This window comes from Mobula birostris, chromosome 15, assembly GCF_030028105.1.
Source record: "Mobula birostris isolate sMobBir1 chromosome 15, sMobBir1.hap1, whole genome shotgun sequence".
NCBI classification, from domain to species: domain Eukaryota; kingdom Metazoa; phylum Chordata; class Chondrichthyes; order Myliobatiformes; family Myliobatidae; genus Mobula; species Mobula birostris.
In genome coordinates this window covers 41,002,119-41,025,740 of record NC_092384.1, presented here as the reverse complement: position 1 = coordinate 41,025,740, position 23,622 = coordinate 41,002,119, and the positions used below count along the sequence as shown (strand labels likewise).

At 40.3% G+C, this 23,622-nt stretch overlaps 1 protein-coding gene across 1 annotated transcript; it reads left to right on the top strand.

The window, feature by feature from the left end:
* Positions 1-85: 85 nt before the first annotated feature.
* orc6 (origin recognition complex, subunit 6) lies at positions 86-23,542 on the top strand. The gene is made up of 7 exons (XM_072279650.1): positions 86-207; positions 5,783-5,912; positions 8,560-8,723; positions 17,812-17,901; positions 20,202-20,314; positions 20,416-20,487; positions 21,174-23,542. The coding sequence occupies exons 1-7, from the start codon at positions 143-145 to the stop codon at positions 21,299-21,301; spliced, it is 762 nt and encodes a 253-aa protein (XP_072135751.1). The 5' UTR covers positions 86-142; the 3' UTR covers positions 21,302-23,542.
* Positions 23,543-23,622: the final 80 nt, after the last annotated feature.

Here is a 23,622-nt window from a genome sequence, read left to right as displayed (position 1 = left end):
ATACCGAGAACAACCAATCAGCATTTCCAGCTGCCGGGGTTCGCTCGGAGCTGCAGCCTATTGGCGACAAACGTGGGCGGGTCTACCGAAACGCGCGCGGTTTTGCGTTGGGACCTCAGCGAGCGGTGGGAACGGCGGAGAGATGGAGCAGGACGTGGTGGGGAGGTTGGCCGGGAAGCTCGGAATCGAGTCAAAGAAGGTCATCTGGTGAGTGCCTGACCTTTAAAGCACCCTCACAGTTCGAGAGATGGGCTAACATGTAGGGGGCAAAACATCGCGTTTCAGTCCTTGGCTTTGTCATAGCCCCCAGTCCAGTAAAGTTGCCTCTCACTCTAAATGTGAGCAACAGTATTTGCTTTCCAGCAGCTACCGCGTCTTGAACCCATCTGCCCTAATCCTCCCTCGGCAATGGACCACATGCACCACCGCTGACATCTTCAGTGGTGTCTTTGTTGATTTCTCACCAAGGTCTTGCTTTTCATAGTCATACTTTATTGATCCCGAAGGAAATTGGTTTTCGTTACAGTTGCACCAACCAAGAGCAGAGTATAAATAAAGCAATATAAAACTATAAATAATTAAATAGTAATATGTAAATGCCAGGAAATAAGTCCAGGACCAGCCTATTGGCTCAGGGTGTCTGACCCTCCAAGGGAGGAGTTGTAAAGTTTGATGGCCACAGGCAGGAATGACTTCCTCCTCATCTCTGTTCTAAAAGGATGCCCCTTGTATCCTGAGGCTATGTCCCCTGGTCTTAGACTCTCCCACCATAGGAAACATCCTCTTCACATCCATTCTATCAAGGTCTTTCACCATTCGATAGATTTCTGTGATGTCACCCCTCATTAACATAAGTAGGAGCAGGAGTAGGTCATCTGGCCCACCCAGCCTGCTCTGCTTTTCGTTGGCTGATCTGACTGGATTCATCTCCACTTAGCTGGCTTTTCTCCATAACCCTTAATTCCCCTACTATACAAAAATCTACCCAACCTTGTCCTAAGTATATTTACTGAGGTAGTCTCCATTGCTTCAGTGGACAGAGAATTTCACAGATTCACCACTCTTTGAGAAAAGTAGTTGCTCCCTGTCTCCATCCTAAATTTACTCCCTTGAATCTTGAGGCTATGTCCCTTAGGTCTAGTCTCACCTACCAGTGAAAACAACTTTCCTGCCTCTACCTTATCTATCCCTTTCATAATTTTATATGTTTCTATAAGATCTCCTCTCATCCTTCTGAATTCCAGCAAGTACAGTCCCAGGTGACTCAACCTCTCCTCATAGTCACAAAAGCATTTGATAAAGTGAAGCACAATAAAATATTTGAAATATTACAGAAAACTCTAGATCTAGATTTGAAAGACCTCCGCCTAATCAGAAATCTGTGCTGGCAACAAACAGCCGCTGTAAGAATAGATGGAGAAGTGAGTCAGTTTACGAAAATCAAGAGAGACGTCAGACAAGGGTGTGTTTTCTCCCCTGATTTATTTAATGTGTACAGTGAAACAATATTACAAAAATTAAGAGACATCTTGGGAATCAAAGTTGGCGGTGAAAACATCAAGAATTTCAGATATGCAGATGACACTGTGTTAATTACAAGTACAAAGGAAGAACTACAAAACTTAATTGATATAATTGTTGAAGAAAGTGCAAAAATGGGTCTATCTATAAATTGCAAAAAGACAGAATGTATGGTGATATCCAAAAAGAAGTAGAATCCTATCTGCAGGCTGAGAATAAATGGGGAAGACAAAACAACTACAGAACTTTTGCTACTTAGGAAGCTGGGTGACATCAGATGGCAGGTGCGACATGGACATCAAAAGAAGAATAAAGATGGCAAAAAACACCTTTACGAGAATGAACTAGGCATGACAACCCGCCTCAGAGTACTGAAATGTTACGTTTATCCAGTTATGTTATATGGCTCAGAATGTTGGACAATATCTAGTAACATGAGGAAATGAATTGTAGCAGCAGAGATGTGGTTTTTGAGGAGGATGCAAAGAATATCATGGACAAAACGAATATCTAACAAGGATTGCATGAACAGAGCAAACACAAAAAGAAATAATAAATGAGATCATGAACAGGCAACGTAACTTCATTGGACATGTGATTAGGAAAGAGGAGTTAGAATGCGCAGTAATTATGGGAAAGATTGAAGGGAAGAAAGCAAGAGGAAGACAAAGACAAATGATGATGGAGACAGCAGCCAGAGAACTGGAAATGAATTGATCCACTTGACCCGAAACAGGAGTGTGTGGGCCATGGCAGTCAAAGCTGAAACTGGGCATGGCACCTGATGATGATGATGAGCCTAACCCCCTCATCTCTGGAATCAACGTGATGAACTTCCTCTGCACCACCTCCAAAGCCAGTATATCCTTCCTCAAATTGTCGATCTGCCTCTCTACCAGAGGCCTTTAGGTTCAGACCCAGGGAATAACTGTCAAACACAGTTCAATTAAAAGTACATACTGTTTATTAGCAAGCTTGCATCTCAGTTGGCAACACAGGGTCTCTGCTCCCTGAGATTGAGAAAATCTGCAGCCAAACGAGCCCAGAATACTGTTTGGAGCTACTGATATACATTGTTATCACATTCATATTCTGATAAGGGGTGCACAGTGTAGTCCTCATGCAATAAACACTTATTTGTTCATACATTATTCTCACAGCACGACTTGTCAAGCTGCCAATAAGTCAGTTAGGTTTTAGCTCTCTTAATTCTGCATATAATTCCTCAAAGTAATGAGACCAGAAATGCATGCAGTACTCTAGATGCAGCCTCACCTCTGCCTGATGGATCCATTTCTTTCCAGATGCCTTGCTATTTCTTTTTAATGATAGCTTCAAGCATTTTCCCAACTAGAGATGTTAAACTAACTGGCCTATAGTTACTTCCTTTCGCCTCCATTCTCTTTTGAACATTCACCTTCTTCCAATCTGCCGAGACCTGCCCAGAGTTCAGGGAAATTTGGTAAATTATCAGCAAAGCCTCCTTTCAGTACCCCGAGATGCATTCCATCAGGACCAGGGGCCTTGTCTATCTTTAGGCCCACAAGTTTGCTCATCTTTAATGCTAGCTATTATATTGAGGTCGTCACCTCTCTTCACATCCATATCATCTCTCTTTGGCATGTTAGACATGTCCTCCACAGTGAAAACCGACACAAAATAGTCATTCAAAGCCTCGGCCATTTCCTCATTACCCAATATCAATCCCCCCTTTTCATCCTCCAAGAGATCTATTCACTTTGGCCACCCTTTTCCACTTCATATAATTATAAAACTTTTACAGTATATTTTAATATTTTCTACTAGTTTATTTTCATAATCTAGACTTCCTTTCTTTATAGCTCGCTTAGTGGTGCTTTGTTGCTTTTTAAAGTTTTCCCAGTCTTCCAGTTTCCCACTACTCTTGGCGACTTTGTATGCATGAGCTTTTAATTTGATGGCTTCTTTTATTTTCTCAGTAATTCAAGTCTGGCTCTCCCCACCCTTACTATCCTTGCTTTTAACTGGAATATACTTTTGTTGAGCACTGAAAAATCAGTCTGAAAGTCTTTCACTGTTTCTCACCATATAGTCTGTGTTCCCAGTCTACCCTATCCAACTCCTCCCTCATCCCGTTGTACTCTCCCTTGTTTAGGCATCATACGCTGGTTTTAGATTGAACGGTTGCACTCTCCATTTGTATGAGAAACTCAATCATGCTGTGATCACCCTTTCCAAAAGGATCTCTAACTACAAGATCACTAATTCTACCTGTCTCATTGCGCAGGACCAGAACCAAGATAGTGCATTCCCTTGTAGATTCAGTAACATGTTGTTCAAGAAAGCCATCACAGATGCACTCGATCAAGTCCTCCTCAAGACTGCCTCGACCAACTTGATTCACTCAATCTACGTGCAAGTTAAAATCCCCCACAATAACTGCTGTTCCATTCTTACATGCCTCAGATATTTCTATGTTTATTGCCTGTGCCGCTGTAACGTTATTCAGTGGCCTATGGACAACTCCCACCACTGATTTCACCCCCCCCCTTTACTATTCCTAATTTCTACCCCAATGGATTCAACAGTCTGCTCCTTAGATCTTCTGAATGTTAGTGAATGCAGGCCCAGAGACATGAAACACACTTCATATGACAGAGATATACTCTGGAACATCTAATCTGGAGCCACAAACGACCTGAGCAAGCTGGACTGTTGAAGTTTCACTCTGCTTCTCAATCCTTCACATTTTCATTTCCACTTTTATTTTTTGGGGTTAGTATCATCGTGGTCCATAGTGCAGCAATTAAATTTGGAAATTATGTCAAAGCTAAAGTTGGAGGTCTCCATTAAATCTGGTACCTAGGTCTAGACCAGGGGTTCCCAGCCATTTTTTTTTAAACGTCATAGACCAGTACCATTAAGCAAGAGGTTCGTGAGCCCAAGGTTGGGAACACCTGGTCCAGACAAAATCATACAGCAAGAAAGGCAGAGTTGGTGGAGATAATTAGCAGGATTGTTTTGATAATAAAGCAGTCTCAATCTCTGATATGAGTAACAAATCTTTGGCTAACTTGTCTGCTTCAAAAGCTAACCAGGATTATATCATAATTACCAAGTTGTTGGGTAACCAAGACACAAAAAAGGCTTCATTAGTAGGTGGGACTGTTGATGGTGACTCTAACATGTGGTTCAGTGCTCAGATATACCCAACTTGCACACCACAGTTCAGTTTCAAAAACATATCTGTGGGAGGTCTTGAAGCAATAATAGACTAACAGTGCCTGAAATATGTTGCCCCTTATCAGTGAGTACAATACACTTGGTGGAAATATAATTAAGAGCAGCGTCTTCATTGCCCATGTCATTTATTAAATGACACTGAGATAGCTCTGATTGTTCATTTCACTATTTATGATCAGATTGAGAGTCTCAATCTGAACTATGACTATATCAAAGACTTTCCACATACACAGCTCTATTGGTGTAAATGCGAAAGAGCCACATCTCATGCTGTTATAGCATTTCTGCTCCTATCAGCCATTCACTTAACTATTACCAGTTCTAGTTGAGAAGAGTGGCACTGGATCTAACCAGTCCAACTCTAAGAATTTTGAGGTGTTTGTGAGATCATCTGTTATTCATCTAAACTCCAGAGTGTAAAGACATATTCTCCTTCTATAACTTGGTGTTGTTTATAATTTAAAGACGTTCTCTATGTATCATGGACACTGCCATGAAAGATTGGTGTAGGAGATTGGTCTATTTTCTATTTGTATTGTACTGCATTTTGTGATGCATGTTTGTTAAGGGTAGTCACATTGATTTGGGGCGTGATAGAAGCAAAGAGTTTAGTTACATATTCATGCTTCGTCTTTGGGTCAGTCTAGTTTGGGTAGAGCTAGAGAGTGGGCTGGGGGTAATAATTTTTTGTTGCCTTCTTAAAATCACTTGAATATTCTTGAATACATTTAAGAACACTTAGCTTAAGTATGTTTAATACACTAAGACTGTTTATTTTGTTAGATCATTAGTTTTAGTTTCATTAGTTTTATCATTTCAAGATTGTTCTGCTGGTTTGTTAATAAAAGATCAAAACTTTGGGACAATGTTGCGGTGTATGCACATCATACAGTATCAACTCCCCTGTGCTTAGTCTCTAAGCGGTTTGATTTGTTTGAAAGTACAACTGACTTTGGTTTGTATTTACTTTGCACGAATGGGTTATTGATTCTTTATTCAAGTCATGTGAAATAAATTTCTTCTGTGTCTTATTCCTCAGGAAAGCAGAGGAATATATGCGGTTGTCTGAAGTGAAGTGCACGGGGTTTTCTGCGCATGTGACAGCAACAAGCAGTGCCGTGATGTGTCTTGATCTTGCAGCAACTTCACTTAAACATCCATTTGACAAAGTAAGTCGAAAACAGTTAAACCATAGACAAAGATTTCTACATATCCGGGGATATCAAATTCGTGCTGTGTCTGTTGGCTACTCAGTAATTGGTGAAATTCAGTTGTTTGTAGCATGTTCTTGCCTTTTCTATTGTTTGTCCCTACTTCTGATCTTGTGTGGAGATCTCACCTACCACTATCTTGTGTCCCCACACTAGCTTATTGCAGCATTCGGCAAGTTAATATTTTGTAAACATTAAGCATTTTGCAAGATGTATTCCAGTGGAGACTAATGTAGAAAAATGTGTTTGGTAACTTTCATAACCTCACTATCCCAAAACAATGCACAACCTCAGAATATATAAGGTGTAGCTATTGGTACAGTATTTGCAACTGAGAAGCCAGAACTCCATAAGTTGTAATAAAATAAATAATTACCAGTTTTCAGCAATGGTTGAAGGATAAATTCCCTTGCAAAGGAACCTTCAGTATTTGAAGAAACCTTGAAGTTTAAGTGGTAGAAAGAAAGAATGTAATTCTCTACTTAATCAATATAATAAGTTATAGGTTACAAGCATGTTAGATGGTCTATAAAAGGTTAATATTTTAATTAATCCAAACATTCATTTCAATTGTTTGACCGTAACACACAGGTGCAGTATTAGGCCATTTGGCTCGTAGAGTCTGCAACGCCATTTCGTCATGGCTGATCCATTTCCCTCTCAATCCGATTCTTCTGCCTTCTCCCCATGACATTTCATGCCCTGACTAACCAAGAACCTATCAACCTCCACCTTAAATACACCCAATGACCTGGCCTCCGCAACTGACTTTGGCAGCAAATTCCACAGATTCACTACCCTCTGGTTAAAGAAATTCTTCCTCATCTCTGTTCTAATTGGACATCGTCCTATTCTGAGGCCTCTGGTCCTAGACTCCCCCACCATAGGACACATTCACTTTATCTAGGCTTTTCAACAATTTGATAGGTTTGAATGAGATTCCCTCTCATTCTTCTGAATTCCTGCAAATACCAGCCCAGAGCCATGAACAACTCATATGATAAACCTTTCATTCTCGTGAGCCTCCTCTGACCCCTCTCCAATGGCAGCACATCCTCTCTTAAATAAGGGGTTCAAATCTGCTCACAGTACTCCAAGGGAGGCCTCACCTGTGCCTTCTAAAGCTTCAGCATTGCATCCTTGCTTTTATATTCTAGTCTTGAAATGAATGCTAACATTGTATTTGCCCTGCTTGCCACCAAATCAACCTGCAAGATAACCTCTCGGGAATCCAACATGAGAACTCTCAAATCCCTGTGCACCTCGGATTTTTGAATTCTCTCTCTCAGTTTAAAAAATAGTCTATGCTTTTATTCCTTCTACCAAATTGCATGACCATACACTTCCCAACACTGTATTCCATTTTCCAATTCTTTGTCCATTCTAATCTGTCTGTCTTTCTTTAGCCTCTTTACTTCCTCAGCATTATCTGCCTTTCCACCTATCTCTGTATCATCTGCAAACGTGGCCACAGTATCATCAATCCTGTCATCCAGATCTTTGACATGCAAAGTAAAAATAAATGGTCCCAACACTGACCCCCTCTAGTCACAGACAGCCAATCATAAAAGGTTCCCTTCATTCCCACTCTTTGCCTCCAGCCAATCAACTAATGCTGTATCCATGCTAGTACATTTCCTGTAATACTATGGGCTCTTATCTCGTTAAGCAGCTTCATGTGCGGCACCTTGTCAAAAGCCTCCAAGTGCACAACATCCACCGATTCTCCTTTGTCTACCCTGCTTCTTATTCTTCAACGAATTACAACATTTTCCCTGAAGGAAACCATGCTGACTTCAGCCTATTTTATCATGAGCTACCAGGTACCTTGAAACCACATCCTTAAAAATTGACTCCAGCATCTTCCCAACCACTGAGGTCAAGATGACTGGTCTACAATTTTGTTTCTTCTGTTTCGTCCCCCCTCCTTGAAGAGTAGAATGACATTTGCAATTTTCAAGTTCTTCGGCGCAAAGCCAGAATCTATCGATTCTTGGAAGATTATTACTAATGCCTCTACAATTTTTTCAGACACCTTCTTTCAGGACCCTGGGATGTAGTCCATCTGGTCTAGGTGACTTATCTACCTTCAGACCTTTCAGCTTCCCGAACTCCTTCACTTTTGTAATAGCAACTACATCCACAGCTAGCCCTTGACACTCATATTTCTGACATACTGCAAGTATGTTCCACAGTGAAGACTGACGAAAAATACTTATTAAATTTGAACAACATTTTTATGTCCCCTATTAGTACTTCTCCAGTGGTCTGATCTCCACTCTCACCTCTGTTATCCTCATTATATATCTGGAAAAAAATTTGATATTCTCTTTCTTTTGGTTTATTTTAATTGCCTTCTGTTGATTTTTAGAAGTTTCCCAATCGTCTAACTTCCTACTAATTTTTGCTATATTATATGCTTTCTCTTTTGCTTTTATGTTGGCTTTGACTTCCTTGTCAGCCATGGTTGCATGGTTCTGCCTTTTGAATATGTTTTTGATGTTTTATCAAATTTGCAAAAGCATTCCAGAACAGTGTGGTTATTTTTTTTTTGTCACCATGCATAGAAAATAAGTTTTAATTTAATTTTATGTCCTTTGTTAAGGGTTTTGTCGTAAGACTATCTGGATTGAACAAAAAAGTTTACCAGACCCACCTGAAAGCTTTGGAAAGTATCCTTGGTGTACACACTCCACTAGGAATCCGAGATCTAGCGGTTCAGTTTGGCTGTATAGAAGCAGTTAGTGCGTCAAGCAAGATACTGCAGAGGTAAAGTTTCCCTTTTGTTTAAATACATCCTTTGCACAACTTTCTAAACCAACTGATTAATGGCCTTTTTAAGTAATTTCTTGGACAGTTTAAAACTTGTGTTATTTGGCCTTGTTTATTCAAATTATGTAGTATCTACCTGAAATGAGCTTGTCTCGTAATACTTGATTACAGTTTGTTGAGAGCCAATCAGCTTGTCTTTTTATTTTAAATAAAATGTTCAAGATTATTTAGCTTGCACCTGTGACAGGTGGCTGTTAGTGGCTGCAGAGCAGGAGATTGCGGAGTAACTTGGAGATAGTTATGCTCCAGTTTTGAGAAGCAAGCAGGGCCTTTCAGGACTTGTGTATGGAGTGGGGAACTGCATGGGTTAATAATATCAAGGCAAGGTAGAGAGCTTAAAAACTGGACCTCCAGGGTAGTAATCTTCAGATTGCTGCCTGTGCCACGCTCCAGTGAGAGAAAGAATAGGATGATTTGGCAGGTGATTGCGTGGCTGAGGAACTGGGGCAGGGGCAGGGTTTCAGATTATGGGATAACTTCTGGGGAAGGTACGACATGTACAAAAGGGGCAGGTTACACCTGAACACGAGGGGGTCCAATGTCTTTGCAGGTAGGTTTGCTAGAGTTGTTCAGAGCAGTTTAAATTCATTTACCCAGGGGATGGGAACCAGCATGATAGTACTGAGGGTGAGTTTGTTGGTTTACAAACAAAGGTAATGCGCAGTGGGACTCCTAGCAGGGAGAGACTGATGACAGGTCTAAATTGCAGTCAACAGGGTGAGCTACAACACAAAAGGTGGACAAAATCGAAAAGGGTGAATACAGGCATATAGTGGAGCAAAAATTAATGGGAAGTTAGAGGATTGGGAAGCTTTTAAAAACCAACAAAAGGCAACTAAAAAAAGTCATTAAGAAGGAAAAGATGGTAAACTACCCAAGAATATTATAGAGGATTGCAGAAGTTTCTTCAGATACATAATATGTAAAAGGAAGGTGAGAGTGGATATTGGACTGCTGGAAGCTATGCTGGAGAGGTAGTAATAGGGGACAAGAAAATGGCAAATGAACTGAATAAGTATTTTGCGTCAGTCTTCACTGTGGAAGACACTAGCTGTATGGTGGAAGTTCCAGAGTGTTAGCGGTCTGAAGTTGCCATTACTAGGGTGAAGGTTCTTGTAAAACCAAAAGGTCTAAAGGTAGGTAAGTCACCTGGGCAACATGGTGTACATCCCAGGGTTCTGTTGGAGGTGGCTGAAGAGATTGTGCAGGCATTAGTAATGCTCTTTCAAGAATCACTAGATTCTGGATGGTTCCAGAAGAGTGGAAAACTGCAAATGTCTCTCCACTCTTCAAGAAGGGAGAGAGGCAGAAGAAAGGAAATTTATAGGCCAGTTAGTCTGGCCTCAGTGGATGGGAAGATGTTGGAGTTGTTATGAATGTGTTTTTGGGATACTTGGAGGCACATGATAAAACCGGCCAAAGTCAGCATGGTTTCCTTAAGGGAAAATCTTGCCTGACAAATCTGTGGGAATTCTTTGAAGAAATAAAAAGCAGGATAGACAAAGGAGAATTGGTTGATTTTGTGTACCTGGATTTTCAGAGGGCCTTTGACAAAGTGCCACAAATAAACCTGCTTAACAGGATTTATTACAGGTATTACAGAAAAGATACTAGCATAGACGGCCAAAAGTGTGGGAACAAAGGGAGACTTTTCTGGTAGGCTGCCAGTGATAAAGTGGTGGTCTGCAGGGGTTGGTATTGGGACCGCTTCTTTTCATATATTTCAGTGATTTTGGATGATGATATTGATGGGTTTGTGGCCAAGTTTGCAGACAATCCTATGATGGGAGGAGGAAGCACAGATTCTGCAGAAGGAATTGTACAGATTGGGAGAATGGGCAAATAAGCTGCAGGTGGAATATAGTGTAGGGAAGTGTATGGTCATGCACTTCCATAGAAGGAATAAAGGCATAAACTATTTTCTAAATGAGGAAAAAATTCAAAAATCCAAAGTGCAAAGGGACTTTGGAGTCCTTGTGCAGGATTCCCTAATAGTTAACTTGCAGGTTGAGTTGATGGTGAGGAAGGCAAATGCAATGTTCAGCATTTATTTCAAGAGGACTAGAACATAAGAGCAAGGATGTGACGCTGAGGCTTTATAAGATTGGTCAGACCACACTGGAGTGTTGTGAGCAGTTTTGGAACCCCTTACCTAAGCTCGCATTGGAGGGGCTCCTGGGGAGATTCGTGAGGATGATTCCAGTAATGAAAGGGTTAATGTATGTGGAGTTTTGATGGCTCAGGGCCTGTACACACTGAAGTTTAGAAGAGTTGGGGGGGTGGGGGGAATCTCTTTGTAACCTAGCTAATGTTGAAAGGTTGCTGTGGAGTGGATGTTTGTTATAATGGGTGTGTCAAGGACTGGAGGGCACAGCCTAACAATAGAGGGACAGTTATTTGGAACAGAGAGGAGAAGGAATTTAATTAGCCAGAGGGTGGTGATTCTGTGGAATTCATTGCTGTGGACAGCTATGGCAGCCAAGTTATTGAGGATGTTTAAAATGGAGATTAATAGGTTTTTTGTTAGTCAAGCCATTAAAGGTTACAAGGAGAAGGCAGGAGAATGAGGTTGAGAAGGATAATAAATCAGCATGATGGACTAGCAGAGCAGATTCAATGGGCCAAGTGGCCTAATTCTGCTTCTATGGCTTACAATCTTATAATTGACTTAATGGGCATTTTTAGCAATTATTTTCTGTTGTTTGTCCAGGTATGACATGGCTGGTGGCGTAGTGGCACCAGCATCAGACTTGGGGACGAAAGGTCCCGAGTTCAAATCCAGTCGACTCCTCTGCAGGTTTCCATCCGTGCTGGGTTACGAGCTGGTGATCTCTTTGGAAACTCACCCGGCAGAAGGCAATGGCAAACCACTGCTGTAACTTGCCTCGTACACGGCTCCCCACTACGCCAGAGCGGCGTGGAGGGAAATCGTCCACTAACCGGAAAAACTCCGGATGCGACATACCTTACTTTTCCTATCCAGGTATATGAGACCATAAATCCCCTAGCTAGGATTTCACTGTTTGTCTTTTTCTCCCCTGAAATTTGATGAAAGAGCTTTGAAAGAGAATGTAGCACTTTTGAAGTTTACTAATGAACACTTATACAGCCAAAGGCTGCTGATTCTGTAGAGGAAAAAGGTGGCCTTCTCGTTTTTCAATCTTTTGAAATGGGGTCTGGTGTTTTCATGGTAGCCAATGATGCCTATCCCCTAGGTTTTGTTTTATTTCTGCTGTTTGCTATTAAGCTTTGCAAAAAAATTGCAATTTCTATACAGTTTTTTTTACAAAGAAGCAGCATTAATTTCATTTAAATGAAATCTGCTGCAGACTACAGTTGCCTTCAGTGTAATTCTAATATCTCTGAATTGATAATTTATCACATTGCTTAGTTTGTACTGTCTGATCACAAGAAAGACGTGCTTTTGCTAGTTAAACAAATTTGAATCATGAGTAATCTGATTCCAAACTATTGTGTAGGTGTGATCATGCAACATTCCTAATAATTGTTTAATGTTCAAATGGACAATTCCATGTTGTCACATTATGCTAATAAAGTTCATTGCATTCAATGAGTGTTTTATTATGTCCATTGATACCACCTATTACATAGGAATTTAGTATCTGTTGTTTAGGATTCTTATCAAGTAATTACAAAACCTTTTTGAAATGGCATTAGTAATTGAGATGTTCAGAGGATAGACGGTTGGAATCTTTTTCTCATGATGAAAATGACCACTGCTAGAGGGTATACTTTTAAGATGAGGGGTGACAAATTTAAAGGAGCTGTGAGGCAAGCTTTGGGAAGCAGTGATGATGATGGCATTTAGACAGGCATGTGAGCATGCAGGGAATGGGGGGGGAGATTAGTTTAATGTGATGTCATGATTGGCACAGACATCACTGGCTGAAGGGCCTGTTCCGACGCAATACTGTTCTGCGAGTCAACAATAACAAGATTACCTGATTAAATCCAAATTTGTCATTTGGTAGCAATACTTTCCTAGTTCCAAGGTCTTCGAACCAAATTGAGTCCTTAGGTCCAAATCCCTGGAACTTCTGGTTTAATGTGGTGCAACTGAACTGTTGATGTGGATTCTAGTGTGAGGTATAATACGCTGTTTGGACAAACTAAATGCTGGGTCATATGGACCGGAAAGGCAGGGTGTTGAGAGTCGAGCAAGGTTGGATTGCTCTGGACGCCGAGCTCAGTTGGAGAGATCGAGAACGGCTTCCCTGGCAGCAAAATCCGGGTCCGAGGCAATTCACCGACGGTGGCGTCCTTTCCTAGTGCAAGGTTCAGACAACTTAAATGCCGGCCCAGATAGTCTGGAGGCTTCTCACCCCGCAACGCTATGGTTGTGAGACTGCCCCCGGCTGCTGTGCTTTATGTCTGTGGCTCCAAAGACTCAATTTGGTTCAGAATGCTGTTGTTGCTCGCTTCTATTGTCTATATGATTTGTCTTTGTGGATACTGGGGGTTGGTCTTACATTTTTTAATATTGGGTTCTTTCAGGTTCCTTGCTTTGTGACTACCTGTAAGCAAACAAATCTGAAGGTTATGTAATTTATATAATTTTTTTGAAACCAGGAAAGCATCAAAGTGCATTTATTATCAAAGTCCAGCAAAATAGTATCCTGCCATGTCAAAATGTTAGCATTATATCTTCTGAATATTGAGATTGAGATGATACAAACTCACTTGGAGAAATGCAAGTTTATTCTTTACTATTCCTGTTGATGTTGAACGGACGAATGAGAGTTGATGCAGTACAGCACATAAATTTGGAGGGCCTCTTTAGATGACCCTATAAATGGCTTGATTCTGGTAAGGAAGATTGGGCATAACAGAAATTAATGACTAGTTATAGTATATATTAAATTAATTTAATTATGGGCAGTGTTTGGGTGATTATTTAAGAAATGAAAGGATTATGGCAAGTGTGTTTAAGGTGATTTGACAGAAAGCAGACATTTCTGACTTATACAGAAATTTGCTCACAGACAGAATGGAACCCTTGTGCAAACCTGGAAAATTCCTGTACTGTCTGATTACCCCCTCCCCCCCCGCCAATTCCTCATAAATCCATATTACATCTTTTTCCATTATATCCATATATTTATCTTGTATTCAGAATCCATCCACTTAAGATCCTTTCTTGTGCTTATACCTACTAACTTAGAAAATAGATAGGTATTTTCAGATTAAAAAGTACCTTGAGCTCTATGTTTGCCACATTCCAAAGTTGGTGCTATTCACAAACGTTGATATTATTTCTTCAGATATAAAATCAGGTTATGGATTTGTGGAGTAGCCTTACTTGGGCACCTGGAATTCAATGTAATTCAACTTTTCTGTTGCTGCATTTACCTCAAGCAGTCATCAACATGATGTTTCTCGTTGGAGGAAAATTGCTGATTTAATAATCAGTATGCTCCTGCTTAGCTTTGTGGGAGGAGGGTGATTTGTTTAAGTTCTGAAATTTGCTGTGTCCAAATGCAGTGCTTATGTGCAAACCAGAACGGCTAAGCTGTAAGTGTTTGGGGGTGGAGGGGGAGGAGGGGAAATAGTTTCAGAAGACCCTGCAAAACTGGACAAAATAATTGTTGTTACAGAAGATTCTTAAATGTCACTTCTTGTGTTGCCATTCTCATTGTTGCATCAACGAATGGGATATACAGTATTGTTTGGCAGAATCAGAATTTTGAAGAGTTATCTTCCGGTGTAGACCCTCAATGAAGCCACTGCATTAGGGATTCCAGTAGTAACTTCTGCAATAGATTTTTCTCCCGATGTTCATAGTTACAGCCAGGAAAATATCCCACTGCTTCGTTTTCAAGTACTTGGAGCTAAAGGTAGTTACAGAGAGTCACAGAAAGCTACAGCACAGAAACATGCCCTTTGGCCCATCCAGTCCATGCTGAACCATTTAAACTGCCTTGTCCCATCAACCTGCATCTGGACCATAGCCATCCATCTCTCCCATCCATGTACCAACCAAACTTCTCTTACCCATTGAAATCAAAATGGCATCCACACTTGCTCAGGCAGCTCGTTCCACACTGTGGTTTCCAGGATTACTCGTGTTTCCTGACATTTTCTCCACGTTTCAACAGAAGTTTAAATCTGTTTTATTTATTTATTTATCTATTTGGCAATAAAACACGGAGTAGGGCCTTCTGACCCTTTGAGCCACACTGCCTCTGCAACCCTCAGCAATCCTGAAAAAGCTGATTGTCATCATGAGACAATTTACAATGACCAATGAACCCAGCCGGTACGTCTTTGGACTGTGGGAGGAAACCGGAGAACCCGGGGGAAAACCCATGCATTCCATGGGGAGGATGGACAGAGACTCCTTACAGATGACGCTGGAATTGAACTCTGAACTTCGATGCCCCGAGCTGTAATAGCGACTCACAAACTGCTATGTTACCATGGCAAACATTAATTTATCCCACTAATTGGTGAACAATGATGTCTGCAGACTCCACCAACTCCCTGGAGATTGCCCCAACACTGAAATGAGTCTGGATCATTGAAACTCCTCTGGGTCGTATCCAGAATGGGGTCAGTGGGCAGATCAGTTCTGTAACCCAACTCTAGGAAGTTGGCACTCCTCCACCGGACTCCATGACAATACAGGACCGTAGATACTTTAAGGTATGTCAAACTTCTCTTCAATTTCTTTCCTTGAACTATTTCCAAACTCAGCTCCTTTCTAAATCAACATCGACTTTATTTTTTCCAACTTGGGCTTAGTTCAGTGTTAATTTTTTTTAAATAGACCTCACTTTGCTTACCTTTTTTTTTAAATATGATTTTCAAGCCGCAGCAACCCAAAGTGCATCACTGTCAACCTCTAACCGGAGTACTTGATGTGATGCCCACTGTTAAAATCCACCAGCTTCCTTTCATTCTTTTGCAGCCAGTACATAGTTGCTGGGCAACCAAAAATCTTCTGTGTTTTACTTAAGATGGCATGTGTTTGTATTAAGGTGGTATGCATGCTAGCATTTGTATGTTTCGGGTACTTGAGCAATAAATTAGTGCATAGAAGGATATTTCAATGCAGGCAAACAGGATTAGTATAGATGGGGAGAAAAGGTCAGCATGGACATAGTGAACTAAAGGCCCCATTTGTGCTGTATGACCCACTCAGCTCTAACTCAACTCTGCCAAATTTATTCATGAAAGCAAGCATCAGAAAATTAAAGGTCAATTAATATGGTTTCAAATGTAGGGAACTGTTTGATGCTGTGCCTTGGAAGAAAATGACAAAACATTTGAAGACACCTAAATTAATTTGAACCCAGGTTCAATTATCATGCATACATGACAATATCAACAACGTTGTCTTGAGGAAGAATAGCAGTTGGCCTTTTGCTTTTCGTGCTCCTGCTGAATGAGTAACTATTATAAAATTGCCATTTTAGTTCCTGTAATAGGTTGGTGTCAGATTTTTACTATGGTGCTGTGTACTGACAATGCTTTGAAAAACAAACTAAATATATACCAGAAATAAAAACGAAGTACTGGAGACAGATGAAGAATCCTTGATCTGAACTATTAAAGTATTTGTGGGATGAGGGGGTTGTCAAGAAAGTTTATGAGTTTGAGTCTATATTCTTTGGAGTTTAAAAGAACAAGGTGTGAGCTTATTCAAAAGCATACTCAGGGGCTTGGCCAGGTAGAAGTTCAGGTGCTTTCACAAGTAGAGTCACATTGAAAAGGAGGTAACTCCAAAAATGGAGGTGCACAGAAATTGTTTCACTGCAGGTCGTGAATGTCTAGAATTCTCTGCCCTTGGTGGTGGAGGCCAGAGCATTAGATATTGAAGGAGGAGATAGACTAATGTTTGAAAGATTGAGAAAATGAAGTTTTTTTTTCAATGATGAGAATGTAGTAAATCTGAAAGTAGCTTCAAAGTAGTCACAGAATAATGTTTCCTCAAGTCCTCACAAGAGCGTCAGCATCCAACACATCATTCTCTGTAACATCTGCCACCTTCAATGGGATCCTATCACCAAATACATCTTTACCTCCCCGGCTCTCTATTTTCTACAGGGATCACACCCTTCATAATTCCCTTCCCACTAATCTCCCTCTTAGCACTTACCCCTCCAAGTGGCCAAAGTGCTACATCTGCCCATTAATCTCCTCCCTTGCCTCCATTCAGGGCCCCAAGCAGTCCTTCCAAATGAGGCAACAATTTCGTCCAGTGCTCCCGATGTGGCCCCTACTTGGTGAGAGCCGATGTCAGTTTGGGGACTACTTTGTCGAGCATTTCTGCTCTGTCTGTCTAAAGCTGAATTTCCCAAATAGCCAACCATTTTAATTCCTATCCCCAATCCCTTTCCAACATGTCGGTCCAGAGCCTCCTCTTTTGCCATGATGAGGCCACTCTCTGGGTAGAGGAGCATCACTCCAAAGAATGCCATGAACATCGATTTCTCCTTCCGTTAATTTTTTTTCTCTCTAATTTTCTCCTTCTATTCTCCAATCTGGCATCCGACAGTACCTCTTCTCCTCACTTGCCTATCACCTCCCACTAGTGCCCCTCCTTCCCTTTCTTCCATGGTCACATTCCTCCTTCTTCAACCATTTATCTTTCCCACCCACCTGACTTTACTCTTCACCTTCTAGTTACCCTCCTTTCTCTCCCTCTGCCTTTTTATTCTCTCTTCCCCCCCCCCCCCCGCCTCAGCGGGTCTCAGCCCAAAACGTTGGCCGTTTATTCATTTCCATAGACGCTGCCTGACCCACTGAGTTCCTCCAGCATCTTGTGTGTGTTGCACAGAACAAAGGGTCAGCCATTCAGGATGGAGATGAAAAGAAATTAAATAAACTTTTTGAAATCGCTACCCTGGGAGGTACCGTTTTTAACTACTGCTAAGTTTGTAGATATTAAGAGAATCTGGGTTTAAATCAGTGCACAAAAGTGGCACTGGTTTATTGAAAGATACAGCAAACGATGGAGGCTAATGGCCTTATCCTTATGTTTCTTGTACTTGTGCTCCTTCAGATACGAAACCAGTCTATCGGAAGCACAGCAAGGTGATCTTGATTTCACAAAGCCTCTCTTCACCACTGCAGCTCTGTATACTGCATGCAAGTGAGTATCTGAGGTTTAATTACCCCAATACCTATGAATTTCTCAATATATTTTAGCAATTTCAGCTTAAAATGGATAATCGGACATTTTGGAAGTTAAATATGAAGGGAAAATGCACAGTTAATGCTCTTAACAATGCCCTTTACCAAGGGATGTTAGGTTGGTAATGAAGGCATATTGCACTTAGCCTTTATTAGTCAAGGAATTGATTTCAAGAGTCGGGAAGTTATGTTGCAGATTTGTAGAACTCTTGTCAGGCTCATCTGCAATTGTGTATTCAGTTCTGGTCACCCCATTATAGGAAGGATGAGAAGGCTTCAGCAAAGGTTCAGAAGAAATCTACCTGAGTTAGGGGGCAGGTGTTATGAGGAGATGTTGAACAGACTAGAGGTGCTTTGTCTGGAACAAAGAGGGCTGAGTGACGGGTATAAATTTTAATACATTGTGAGACACATGGATGGAGTAAGCAGCCAGTATCTGTTTCCCAGCATCAACATGTCTCGTACTGGAGGGCATGCATTTAAGATAAGAGGAGGCAAGTTCAAGCAAGATGTGCAAGGCAAGTGTTTTTTAAACGCAGTGGTGGGTGCCTAGAGTGTGCTACCAGGTGTTGTAGTGGAAGCAGATACAACAGAGGCAATTAAGAGGTCCATGAGTGCATGTATCCAGAGAATGGGCCATATGGACCATGTGTAGGCAGAAGAGATGGTGTAATTAGGAGTCATTGGCTTAATTAGTTCTGCGTAATAGTGTCGGCAGAAGGGCCTGTTCCTGTGCTATACTGTCCTATTTATGTTAATTGTGTAGAAGTTTTTTGGAGGAGCAAAATGCAGTTTCAAATCATTTTTATGTCAGTTTGAACAGCATGTGCAGAAACTGCAAATGTAGTTTAGTAGCAGAATAGTTATTAATAATCCATACAACGGTAATATTTGCAAATTTAACTAATCTAGGTTTACATGCTCATGAGAGCTTCAACTATTACACTCTCAAATATGCTTCTCATAAGTGAAATTTACAACTATGACTCCAAGTGCATAGCATTTCTTAAGTGGATTTAGAATAACATATCTCCCCTCCAGTTATGTGGCTTTTGAGGTGACAGGTGAGGCCATTTTGAAATCTAAGGATTTTGCCACAGGTGGGCCAGAAGCTGGTTGACAGGACAGTTTGGGCAGTGACTAGCTACCTCTGTTTACACTGATTTTCTGTGTGCTCCAGCTCTTCATATTAGTCTGAATGCTCCTTTTGGGCCAGAGACTCTCCTGGGGTTTGGGTGGGAGAGGGAGGCACGGGAGTGAGATTTTATTTTTTGATGTCTACCTGGTCATCTTGGAATTGATTACACTGTGTGAAATATGCAAAAGATCTGGCAGAACAGATGATTAAAGGGAATTAGAGTCTCACCACTGGGGATATATTGATTTGGGAGAAAACACTCTTGTTTGGCTTTTTCTGTGAGTGGATTTGGAGAAATTTGTGAAGGCAGTGTTGGTGGTATCTCTCCACTGCCTTGAGATGTCTGCTGTAGGTAGTCCATGTCTCAGAAGTAAATGCTTGGGCAGGGATCACTGTGGCCTATTATAGGTAGGTTAAGATAGTATTCCTCGAATATTGATTCACTCAAACGGCTATCATTAGCGTTTGCCTTTAACAGATGGCTTTTCGATTTTGCTTTGAATTTTCCGCTCACAGGAAAAATCAATGCAGCACAGTGATTCTGGTAGCAGGTGAAGTGTACTTTGATGGTTGGCTGTAGACAATGAGCTGTAGGCTATGGGTGAACTTAAAGTTAATGAGCATTTTGGGGCTAATGACCATCTGTAGGTTCCATTTATTTGGGTCCTACAGATATAAGGGAAGTTGGGTTCAGACTGCTTGGAATGGGACAGTGATCTATGCATGTCATAAAAGCTTTTTGTTTTATCGACCTGCTCACTTAATTGAGACCAAAGCCAAATCAATTAAGTTTTAAGTTGCGTCAAATTGGAATTGTCAGAAATACTATATTTCACTTTTCATAATTTTGTCACTGATACCAAGATGCATTGTAGGTTGAAAACAAAAAATACCGGATTCACCCAGCAGGATCAGGTGGGGGAAGAAAGAAACACAGACAACACCCTTCAACGGAAGCTCTTCACCGGTTCTACGAAGGGTTTTTGACATGAAGTGTTGACTTTCCACAAATGCTGCCTGGTCTGTTGAATGCATCCAGTATATTTTGTTTTTATTTCAGATTTTCAGTATGTGGTATTTTGATTTCTAATTATATTATGGATTGTTCTGCTGCACTTCAGATGTTTGAAAATAAAGGTTGATAAGACAAAGTTTATTACTTCATCTGGGGTGAAGAAGACCGTCTTTGATCGCCTCTGCTCTCAGATGGAAACATTTGGAAAAGTTGTTTGCTGTGAGTTTTGGAAGCTATTTTGTTAAATTAATTTAAGTGCAGTCAATCGGAACAGAACTATAATGCTATTACAATAATTATATATGCCTAATTCTTCCTAGATGAACTTGATGAAAAATCTAAAGGGACTAAAAGGCAAAGGACATTCATGGAATTATTAGAAAAGGTGGAAGGTAGGAAATTAGGTTTTTTAAACACTGTAAACACTAAATGCATTTAATGAATCAACTCACCACTATTTATATGAAATAAAATATCTTTATTGTTATTGCATAGTACAATTTGTCATGCACCAATACAGCAAAAAGTGAGTTTGCAACTCTCATACTTAATGCTATAAAACAACAAATAAAATAAATAAACAATAAATAAAATCAAGTAACCAGCCAGTACAAGCAACGTCCTGGCATTTTCATGATGGAGGTAATTTTCCAAAGCTACTTCCTCATCCCAAATCTCCCAAAAATGGAGGTATGAAGGGAAAATGCATGTATGAGATGAGTTATGGATAGTGTCATAATACTAAGTAATGTAAAGCCTGAATTTTGCTGTGTTCTTGTGGATTACTGTTGTGTTTTTCTTTGTACATCAATACGAAGAGGATCGCTGATCTGTATTAATTTCTATGAGCATTATGATTTACTAGTCTAGCCTGGTTCAAATGGAATTTTAGGCCACAGGGATAACAATTTTGAAGAAACCAATCATTACTTTATTCGGCATATATTTTCTTCAAACAGACTTGTCATGGTACAGAGCAGTGGTGATACTCCACTTTCTATTAATCTATTGAAAATAGATATGTAAAATTCATCACATTTTTGTGTAAAATAATTAAATCTGTTCTAATTATCAACAGACGAAGAGATTCCAACAGAACCCAAACGAGAAAAGGCTGAACCCAACAAAACAAAGCATCAGGATTATGAAGACTGGAAAAGACGAATTCTAGAAAATGCAGCCAAAGCCAAGATGATAAATTCTTAGTTTCTTACATTGTGTTAACTGCCAGTGAAGCAACCTAATGTGGTATAATTTATTGGGGGATGAGGGAGAGACCTATTAGTTTATAACTGCTGACTTCATTTTAGAAACCAAGTTTTCAAATTATGACATGCCTTGATTTGTACAATCCAGTCTATCAATACGATGACTCACTTTAACTACAGCGGGATGCATAAATGCACTTGGCAAACTTTGTGATTAATTGTGATTTTACTACTAAAATAACCAGTGTATGGAAGGCTTCAGATCCCCTTTTGTAAAATACATTACAATTTTAATGCATTTTGTGTACATTTTAAGAGCTTGTCTGTTTTTGAATTGTTATTTGTTCTTTATTGATATTTGAAGTAGAATTTGTTTTAACTTTAACATTTTCAAAAAAAAAAATTGGGTTATCCTTCCAGTGTTTGGGATACGTTTGTAAAACAAAACATACTGAAATTCTGGAGTGCAGCATGCTCACTGGACGGTCTGTCACACGATTCAAGCAGCTTCAGAAACTCAGCAGATCTGGCAGTTTATAAAGGGAAATGGATAGTCAGCTGTCATCCACACTGGTTTTTGCTCAGTTACAATTTTTTGTGATGCTGCAGATTCCAGCAACCTGTAGAGTCTTGGTTTTGGAATGGGGTGCGGAGGCTGATAGGGGTTTTGGTGCATGTCTCCATGCATTCACCTGACCCATAGTACTCTGAGTGTGACTGCAATGCTTTCACAACAAGGTGGGTGTGACTGCACAGCGGACTAACATGAGCATTGTTAACTGGAGCAGTGTGGAGGAGTTGATTTCTATGGATTTGCAAAAGGTTGTGCAGAGTTAGGAGGTCATGACTTCACTTCTGGAGATGCTGTGAACTTTTACAAGTGTTCTGCAACAAACTTTTCTCACATCAGCTGAGACGGATGACAGCTCATTCTTTTCCTGACATAATTCTTGTCTCTGCCATGTGGGAGAAGCTATAAAGCACCCAGGAATAGCAACGTGCTGCCGAGTCGTACTTTGTTGTTCCCGCTGAGCGGAGGAGAAGCTTGTGAGCACATCATGGTCTGTGAGTGGCAAGGTGTCATTAATGGGCAGATTGGGATTCTATGTAAATAGGGAAGTGCTATACTTGATTAGATTGCTTTTATGCATAAGGAGAGATATGGGCTCATGAATTTGAATCTCCAGAAACAGACGTGTATCTCCCATTATATAGTTTATCCTCATAGTTACTTTGGTTTCATCCTAGCATGGACAGCACAGTGATGTAGTGATTAGTACACTGCTTTACAGTGCCTATGACCAGGGTCAATTCCTGCCACTGTCTGTAAGGAATTTGTATGTTCTTCCTGTGACGGTGTGGGTTTCCTTGGCTCCCACAGTCCAAAGGCGTACCGGTGTGTATGTTAATTGGTCCCTGTAAATTGTCCCATGATTAGGCTCAGGTTAAATAGGGGGTTGCTGGGCTTGCGGCTCAAGGACTGGAAGGGTGAATCCCAAATAAAATGGGCATCCTCCGTTCACGGTGTTTAATCATCTTTTCTCTTTTCCAGTTCTAACGGAGTTGTCAGCCCTTGAAATATTAATTCTTTCTCTTCCATCAGATATGGGCTGACCTACTGATCATTTTCTGTTTTTATGTGGGATTTGTTTAAATGAGTGCTTGTTGCTAAGTTGCATCAAGTAACTGATCAGCCAATCAACAGAACATGAAGTGAAAAAGCACTTTTTTAAACTAGCATTCTATCAAATACAAAGAAAATATTGGAAGATGCCAATGAAATTAAAGTCAAGGCTGAAGTAATAAAGAAATTCATTTAATATCTATGTAGTTTAAAAGAGCAGTATTTTTAAGTAATGATGTGAGGTTAGATTTTTTTTTTAGAGCCAGAGAGGTTGGTGCATAGTAATTATCTCCAATGCACCATTAAGGTCTTATTCACACTTTATGTAATAAAAGTGGGGTGTTTTAGGGATTTAATTTGCTATGAAGTAGTTCAGAAATACCTGAAGCTCTTGTCAGTTTACTAATTTCCCAAGATCAGACTTGATAAAGTTGCAAGATAGTTCTCCCTGTGAAGGATCAGGTAATCACTGACAGCAGCTTCTAGAATTCTACATGTAACAGAGCTTGGGGATATTCCCAGAGTTGTAATTTTTGGGATATAGTGGCTGTCCTGTTTGTACCCTTTCGATAAAATGTGTTTTTAAGAGACAAATAATTAAAACAATTAAATTTTTGAGGTGTTTTATTTTTGAATGTTATGATATATTTCAAAGTTAGACATTGCAAAAATTCAACACATTTTAACTATAAAAT

Coding starts and splice junctions, on each gene's coding strand:
- orc6 (XM_072279650.1), top strand. CDS start 143: ATGGAGCAGGACGTGGTGGGGAGGTTGGCCGGGAAGCTCGGAATCGAG. Junction 8,724..17,811: donor TCAAGCAAGATACTGCAGAG/GTAAAGTTTCCC, acceptor GTGCTCCTTCAG/ATACGAAACCAGTCTATCGG. Junction 20,488..21,173: donor ATTATTAGAAAAGGTGGAAG/GTAGGAAATTAG, acceptor AATTATCAACAG/ACGAAGAGATTCCAACAGAA.